The sequence below is a fragment of the Rhinopithecus bieti genome, unplaced genomic scaffold, assembly GCF_001698545.2.
Source record: "Rhinopithecus bieti isolate Rb0 unplaced genomic scaffold, ASM169854v2 scaffold_61298, whole genome shotgun sequence".
NCBI lineage: Eukaryota > Metazoa > Chordata > Mammalia > Primates > Cercopithecidae > Rhinopithecus > Rhinopithecus bieti.
Window position 1 is genome coordinate 385,626 of NW_016823727.1, and position 9,163 is coordinate 394,788.

Consider the following 9,163-nt stretch of genomic DNA (forward strand, 5'->3'; position numbering starts at 1 on the left):
TTATTAAACTTTATGGTTCTCTTTTTATGGTTCATTGGTTCATTTGGCTTTATTTTGAGATGGAGTCTCAGATCTGTCGCCCAGGCTGTAGTGCAAAAGTGCTATCTTAGCTCACTGCAAACTTCTGCCTCCCACATTCAAGCAATTCTCCTGGCTCAGCCTACCGAGTAGCTGGAATTACAGGCGTGTGCCATCACACCCGGCTAATTTTTGTAATTTTAGTAGATACATGGGTTCACCATGTTGGTCAGGCTGGTCTCGAACTCCTGACCTCAGGGAATCCACACACCTTGGCCTCCCAAAGTGCTGGGATAACAGGCGTGAGTCACCGTTCCCGGCCCATTTTGCCTTTTTGCTTACTTTTGTTAACAGTATTAATTTATTAAATGTAAACATTGAAAATATACCGAAAAAATAGTTGGAGAACATTAGTTTCAACCCAGAGGGTAGACTTCATTAGTCTAAAATAGAAAAGACAGTTAAATTACAATGCTTTAAAGGCTATCATAGAGATGTGGGAATGTGGGGAGGGGCATCCAGCTCCAATTCCCATGTAAGTAAGAGAAGGAAAGCATTCTGGGCAGACGGAACCATGCTGCACGGCCCTGAGCAGCTCACTGTCCCCTAAGGAACAGTGTGAAGATTGGGGTGACTAGGGCTTAGAACTCAGAGCTGCTCAGACCTTAATGTGCATGTGAATCACCCAGGGCTTGTTAGGACGCAGATTCCGACTCAGCAGATCTGGGTCCAGCCAGAGGTTCCGCATTCCTAGCGAACTCCCGTGAGTTGCACGGGCTTGCAGCACACTGGCCTGGGAGGAATAGGGCAGTTTAGGGTAGATGTCTTCTTCTGCCTTCATTCAAAAAAGGCATGAATGCTATTTGTTTAAAGTGAGTGCCTGCTAGATGAAAAATCAGATGTGCTTCTCCTCCTTGTTTCTTCAATAGAAGAAGCTAGTCTTGTGTTGCTTGAGTTCCAGGGAAGGGCGGACCTAACATTCAGTTTTGGCCTTATGTCTATCTCCTGCATCCCAAATGCTCACAGTGCCTAGGTGACTGGTCACAGGGGAGCCATCACACATAGCAACTGTGTGCCCCCCACACTGTGTGAAGACTTCTTAAACAATCACATGAGGTTCAGAGCTCCAGAGACCCCATCGTGATGACAACAATATGCAATGTTACCCTTAATCTTCCAATGAGGGGCATTTTGAATTGCTTTATATTGACTACAGCAAAGCCTCTTTCATTCAGGCTCTATTAACCTGACTTTAGTGATCGTTTGGAGAGTCAATCTTTACTTCTCATATCATTTCTTACCAAGTTTGGTAATGCAGTTGTGATTATAAAGATGACTGAAACATTTAAAAAGATTTCAAATCAACTCACATGGCTTTTAAAAACACCCATTTATATGTAAATAATTATCCACTCTTTACAAATACTTTTGTAATTTCCTAAAACACTCGAAGAGTCAACGCTGCTGATCTACTTCCAGGCTGAAAGGAAACAACAATAAGAGTGAGAGCAAACATTTATTGAGAGCTGTCAAATGTGTTTTACCCAATTGTAATGTGAAGAATCAACAATTTTTTAAATTTCAAGAAAAAGGTTACGTGATTGTAGTTGGAAAAAATGCATCCATTTCAGGAAGGTCCCTATGCCTGTGTATTAAATGATGTGTCTTGAACGCTGCCGGGAAGCTCTGTTGCTGAGATTGAGAAGACCTTAGAAATGGAAGGACTCTTCATCAGACGACATTAATTCATTTGAAAAGCATCTAGAAAATAAACTACTTGGGGAAAGGAAATACTATTTGCTTAACAGAAGGCTATATTTTAGCTTCATTGGGGTGTATCACTTAGATTTCTTTCCATTCCCCAATGTTCACTAAATATAGTTTAAAAACTGAAACGTGAAATACAGACACAAAATGGAAATTTTAAGTCAAGCCTACTTTTCCCCACAAAGGCATTTTTGTGATACCTCATCATATTAATCTACGGAATATTTGTAACTAATATTTGTGAAATAATTGGATGTTTTGTGATTTTAATCACAATAGGTTTACCTGTTTATATGTCAAATGCATGTGTTAAATGAAAATAAATCTATCCCTGGGGTTTTTTGAGTGACTTAAAAAGACATCGAAGTACATTTAGGTTTAAGTGATATAATTCTGGTAAATTTAAGGTGTTTTAACTTTTAATATAACTATATTGACTTATTTCATATAGTCAAAAAGTCTTCTCTTTTCAAATCTATCATGTTTTATAGATGACTTTTCCTTTAGCTATAACATATTCAATTAATTCATGATGGCCTCCGAACTGGTAAATCAAATGCTCCCATCTAGAAAAAAAAAAAAAATTACTTCAATGTGTGCAAGTAAAAATTATTATTACTTTATCAATAAATGCTAATTTTAAAATGCATTCCCTACACATTTATTTACACCCAGTCAATGGTATTTGGGCTTTCTAAAAAACAGTACATAACTAACTGGTCTATGGTAAATCAAACATTATTTAATAATATCATTTAAGTACTTGATCTTAAAATATTTGCTTCATTAAGTGATACATAAATGTCACCATCAGCATTATATTCAATACAGGGAATGGTTTCTGATCATGGAGAGAATTTTAAAGCAGGTGTCTCTGGAGGACATGAGGTTCAAGGGCTGCAATGGGCTTGTAAGAGTCAAGTAGCCATAGGATTTATGACTTGTAGATCTGGAACAGTAAGACCCTGATATGGTTTGGCTGCTATGCCCCCACCCAAATCTCATTTTGAATTGTAGCTTCCATCATTCCTACATTGTGGGAGGGACCCAGTGGGAGGTAATTGAATCATGGGGGTAGGTCTTTCCTATTCTGTTCTCATGATAGTGAATAAATCTCACAAGATTTGATGTTTTTATAAATGGGAGTTCCCCTGTACACGCTCTCTTGCCTGCTGCCATTTAAGACATGACATTGCTCCTCCTTTGCTTTCCGCCATGATTGGGAGGCCTCCCCAGTCATGTAGAACTGTGAGTCAATTAAACCTCTTTCCTTTATAAATTACCCAGTCTGGGGTATGTCTTTATTAGTAGTGTGACAACAGACTAATATCGCCCTGGAGGCCCAGGTGGCAACAGACTGTGGGTGGGTGAGTGATAAGCCACCAGGAACAGGAAAACTAAGTTTAAGCTTTTGGGATCCAGTCGGCATGAGAAATCAGAGAGGGAATGAATCAGAACCAGGGTGACAAGCCAGAGTTGGGAGCTAGTTGAAAATCAGAAGCCGAGCAGAAAAACACAAACACATGCCAGAGGGCACAACCCGGCCAAAGTCCAAGTAAACAGAGCAGAAACCTGGAAATCTACAAAAGATACCAGACAGATGAAGAGATCTTGAAAACTTGATCTGCCCTGTCGTTTAGGGCCTGTCAGTAGATTTGCTCATTGGAAAGGGATCAAGATGGAGGGGACTGGCTAGTGTCTGAGTCCACACAGAGTCTGACACTAATAATTAGTGGAAAAGGGATTTAGGCCTCATCTCTATACTTCAGTGGGCACAATGTAAGATATTTCTCTGGCGAAATACTCTTTATTCTTTAGGACATATGGTAAAAATGTTACATCAAAAATAAACAAAGCCAGAAAGCTCGTTAAAGCAATGAGGACAGATTTAATTTGGGAATAGCTGCTGTAATAGAGAAAGAGTCCAGCAGAGATGATTCTTGCCCTAGACTCCCCCCCAGTCTATGATCGATCATTCGGGAGCACACTAAGTTGGGAGCACACTCACCGGGATGAATTGATGATAATGAGATCTCCCTGTTTGCCAACTTCCAACGATCCGTGTGTGTGAGACTTTCCCAGTGCATAAGCTGCATTGATGGTGGCAGCAGCCAAGGCCTCAGGCATGGACATTCTCATGTTTACACAGGCCAGATGCATGACCATTGGCTAAGGCAGGAAGAGAAAAGTGTTGGAGGAAAGTGACATATGGCACTGCAATTTAAAACATTTCTCAACACAGCACAACAAACAGAGGCAGTTAAAGGTATAGGAGGAATTGGCTCAGTTGCAATGGGAAAAATCTAAGTTTATACATAAAGGTTCTTATACTTTGGAAAAGATTACTTTATTAAAGGGATTGTGTATTTAATATTTATTGACAACTTTTCAAGACCACTTACTGCACACAATGAAGTTCACTTCCACCCTTACTAACTAAGACCTCTTGGAGTTTATGCTATTCTCTGGAGAAAGGAAATGGGTTATTGTAAAACCATAATGCTCAAGGCTGAATCAGAAAATAACGCACATAGAAGCTTCTCTCCTCTCTCTTTGCCTACAGGCATTTATCTGGGACAGAAAAATCCAATTACACTGCTGCCTACCCCTTTTTTTCTTGTTTCACAGAAAGTATTTTAGATTTTAACACTGTTTTAACAGTTAGTGAAATATTTTAAATTGTTTTATGCTTGGTAGATAGTCTGCTCAGAAAGGCACATGAAAAAAATAATTACCATTGAAAAGCAATATGCATTGGGATTGAAATCACTTCCCAGGGCAACTATTACTCCCTCATCTAACATCTTCCTGGCTCGAGGTTGTTTCAGTCTAAGGCGAGGAAAAAAATATGTCAGTCTCTAGAATGGGAACTTTTGTAGAATAGCTGTTCAGAACAGAAGAGAACTTGAGACAGTCAACGCCTTCATATTCTGGAAGAAGAAGCAGAAACTCGAGATTAAATACTAGTGGCAGAATTACATATATAATCCCAGGACTCCTGATTTTTATCATTCTGCTTTTGAAATTACTTAGATATGCCTAACTTTTAATTAATGATTGTTTATCTCATCCATCTTTTTACATATTAAGGCATTCTTGCAAAAGGAGGAAAATATAACTTACAAATGGTTTTGAAATTTAATAAGCTTTTTTGGTGACTCCCAAATTAAATAATAAATGAGGTTACACTGTTTTTTTTTTGTTTTTTGTTTTTTGTTTTTTTTTGAGATGGAATCTTGGTCTCTTGCCCAGGCTGGAGTGCAGTGGCATGATCTTGGCTCACTCCAACTTCCACCTCCTGAGTTCAAGCGATTCTCCTGCCTCAGCCTCCCAAGTAGTTGGGACTACAGGCACTCGCCACCATGACTGGCTAATTTTTGTATTTTTAGTAGAAATGGGGTTTCACCATGGTGGCTAGGCTGGTCTCGAACTCCTGACTTCAGGTGATCCACCCACCTTGGCCTCCCAAAATGCTGAGATTACAGGCATGAGCCACTGTGCCAGGCCACAATATGCTATTTTTATTAGCTCAATTTTGTAATTTCCTATTCATTTCTCTCCCTTACCCCTCTTTTCTGTGTTTTTTGTGTTTGTTTTTGTTTTTGTTTTTTACCTCAAACATCTTTGTAGGTCCTTTAAAATCTTGAAGGCCCAAGAATTTAGTGTGTAAAATGTTTATACTTCTTCCTGAATTAGGCATCTCCTTGACCTCCCTGGTAAAATATTCTTTGTTCTTTAGGACATATCTCAAAAGTGTTACACAAAAAATGAGCAAAGCCTGAAAGCTCGTTAAAGCAATGAGGACAGACTTAATTTGGGAATAACTGCTGCAATAGACAAAAGTCCAGCAGAGATTATTTTGCCCTAGAATCACTCCCAGTCTATGATCGATCATTTGTAGGACCACTTAAAATGTTTTTCAACAATGTATGAGAGGAGGTGAGTGAAGCAGAGACAGAGTGAGGAAAGGGTACAGCTTCAAATGTCCCTGCAGGTCATTTGAATGTCCCTCCTCCCCTTCCATAAATACTTAGGGGTAAAAGAGAATAAAGTGAGGCTGTAAAAGTATTAAGGGCGCTCCATAAAAACTAAGGTGAATATTTCCTGAATACATTTAAATATTACATGCAAACATACATAAAATACATGATTAAAGCAAGCCCTTAAGTAGCATAAGGCAATGGTTATTCTGGAAATGAGGGTCAAGAGAGGGTTCAGGGGAGAGCAGGGGGCCCTGCTGGTCTCTCCTGATGCAGAGATCAGAAAAATACAGAAACGAGAAGCCAGAAAGCAGAGTGTGGCCTTCACTTCGACTGCCCTTGTGGTCCTAACAGGAGGCTAAACCTGTCTGTGGCAATGGCAGATGACAGCCTCTGCTGGCATAGGAACAAGGTGCAGCCTTTTAATGCTGAATTGCCCTCCAGTACCACAAAGTCTTACGCTTTTGCTCCATGTCAAGAGATTCAAGACCAGTTAAAGAAAGCCTTTTTTTTGAGATGAAGTCTCACTCACTCTGTTGCCCAGGCTGGAGTGCAGTGGTATGATCTTGGCTCCCTGCAACCTCTCCCTCCTGGGTTCAAGCGATTCTCCTGCCTCAGCCTGCCTAGTAGTTGGGACTACAGGCACGTGCCACCATGCCTGGCTAATTTTTGTATTTTTAGTAGAGATGGAGTTTCACCATGTTGGCCAGTCTGGTCTTGAACTCCTGGCCTCAAGTGATCTGTCCACCCTGGCTTCCCAAAAGTATTGGGATTACAGGAGTGAGCCACTGTGCCCAGCCGAAGAAAGCCTTTTTTTCCCAAAAAAAATAAAAAACAAAAAACTTATTTCTTGGATGGTGGAGATAAATATTGATTGATGACTTAAACTGATGACACTTGAAATGTATAAGACATTGGTCATACCAAGAACAGTTATTGATATTTCCTGATTGTAGTCTACATTGTGTTTACTCTTTAAATTAAGAGAATAGTAATAATAATAAAAATGTATAATATCATATATGTGCATATAAAATCATAGTAGATTTGAGAAAAGAACTGAAGTATTCCTTTCTTCACCCTTCTAAAAGTTACTCGGAGCCTGGTCTTACCTAACCTCAGCACAATTTGTGTCTTGGGCTGGATAATTCTTTGTTTTGGGTAGCTGTTCTGTGCAATGAGGAATGTTTAGCAGCAACCTTGGCCTCTACCCACTAGATGCCAGTAGCATCCCTTAGAGATGTCTCCAGACATTGCCAAGTGTCCCCTGAGGGACAAAATTACCCTGGGGTTGAGAACCACTGTCTTAACTGCAAAATCACTCCCCATGCAAAAGACCACATATCCTAGCTATATAGAAAGCACCTAGTCCCAAGAGAAGATAAACTTCCTCTTGACTGCTGGCCTCCCAAACCACAAACTTGGATATCATATAAGCAAGTGGTACAATGGGAAGGGTCAGAAGACATCGGTCTCATATTAGTTAGAATCAGAGCAACAGTAATAACAGATGAACTAAGTATATTCAATTCATAGGCAGCATACAGCAAAATATCTGGGGAGATTTTACAAAATATATGTCTTCTCTTTCCTCCCACCCCCAGGATTTATGAAGATTTATGACAATTATGGCACCCACTAACATCCCTTTAGAAAACAGCTCATGCAGATTCTGAATACTGCTAAATATCTTTAACAGCTTATGCATATATTTAAAAGTATTGCACCTATTTCATTATTTACTAATTATAAAATAATGCATAGTAATTATTTTAATTGGAAAATTCCAAAATCCATGAAAAAAAAAAAGAAAAAAAAAGCTCCATCTTCCTCAATAATCCTACCACACAAAGGCAATCTGGGTCTAAGTTCCTTCCTCAGGGAAATTCATTTACGAACATCAGTCCAGGGTTGGCATCTTCATTAACTGAGTTTTCTTCATCTGCAATTTTAAGGGATTTGTAACGGCAATGAAATAATGTCTGGGCACTTTGGACGTCTGTGTCTTCACAGCTTGTACTTGCAGCTCTTGGGTCTGGGGTGAGAAACGACCTTACCTCAGCATGTAGGCTGTGGTGGGCAGAAGAACTGCAGAGCACCTGGCCGTTGCCATGGCAACGATGCCTTCATCACTCACTTCTTCCAGGTGGCTGATTGCCTGCGCTCCCAGTTCAGCCCCAAGCTAAGGAGAATGGGCAGAGAGGGACAGATTTAACAAACAGCAACAATGAATCGATGAAGTTTCATTAAATTATTTTTTGTTTGTTTGTTTGTTTGTTTTCTGAGACGGAGTCTTGTTCTGTAGCCAGGCTGGGTGCAGTGGCGCGATCTCCGTTCACTGCAACTTCCACCTCCTGGATTCAAGCGATTCTCCCCCCTAGCCTCCCAAGAAGCTAGGACCACAGGCGCGTGCCACCATGCCCAGCTAATTTTTGTATTTTTAGTAGAGATGGGGTTTCACCATGTTGGCCAGGATGGTCTCGATCTCTTGACCTCGTGATCCACCTGTCTGGGCCTCTCAAAGTGCTAAGATTACAGGCATGAGCCACCAAGCCCGGTGTAAATTGTTTTTCCCATAAAGAGAAACAGCATTTTATTACTAAGATTTCTTGCCAACCAACTGTTGTAAACCCAATCCCCCAAATGGGTGAAGGGTTTGTAATGGGTATTCATTTGAAAATTAGCTAGTGGTCTACTTCAAAAACTATTCTTAAACACAAATCCTTCAGACATTTTCTGAAACAGAAAATTTTATGGATCAGAGGTGAGAGAAGGGGATCTAGAGCTATTTGGGAGAATTGGGAGGAATTGGTGGTTGGATGAAATGTGGTAGGTGAGAGAGAGGCAGCAGTCAAAATGATATCCAAGATTTTGAGTTAAGCAACAGACAGGTGATGGTGTCATTCACTGAAGCAGAAAATGGGACAAGACTTGGAAACAATGCTAAGAGATCAAGCTGGATATAATGCAGTTGAGAGGCGTGCAGGTGGGGTATCTATATCTATATGCTCCAAGGGCAGTTGTTTATTTAGGTCTAAGGCTTTAGAGGAGAGAAGCCTAGACTCAGGACTGCAGGGACTTTGTCTTACTGCTGAATTCTCAATGCCTAGAACAGTGCCTGGCACACAGTATTCATTCAAATATTTGTTGAAAGGATGAATAAGTGAATTAATTTGAGCAAAGATATATGAATTTGAAAATCATCCTGTGGCTATTTTTGGTGTGCTCCACTAAAATGATTTGGATGCTGCCACAGAAAGATCTGAAAAGGTCCAAGTGAAATTAATATACTGTGCCAGTGTGGCTTTGTGTGCTAAGAAAAATACATTAGAAATTTAGTAAAAGAGATCACTGAGGTAATTCTTTTTCTTTTCTTTTCTTTTTTTTTTTTTTTTTTT

At 39.9% G+C, this 9,163-nt stretch overlaps 1 protein-coding gene across 1 annotated transcript in view; it reads right to left on the bottom strand.

Moving 5' to 3' along the window:
- Positions 1-1,515: 1,515 nt before the first annotated feature.
- Positions 1,516-9,163, bottom strand: part of AMDHD1 (amidohydrolase domain containing 1) — a 22,814-nt gene continuing 15,166 nt past the window's right edge. Inside the window, exons 6-9 of the mRNA XM_017861764.1 lie at positions 7,823-7,947; positions 4,521-4,614; positions 3,794-3,954; positions 1,516-2,351 (exon numbers count right to left, since the gene is read on the bottom strand). Coding sequence (XP_017717253.1) covers positions 2,264-2,351; positions 3,794-3,954; positions 4,521-4,614; positions 7,823-7,947 — 468 coding nt within the window. The 3' untranslated portion in view covers positions 1,516-2,263. The remainder of the gene's footprint in view (positions 2,352-3,793; positions 3,955-4,520; positions 4,615-7,822; positions 7,948-9,163) is intronic.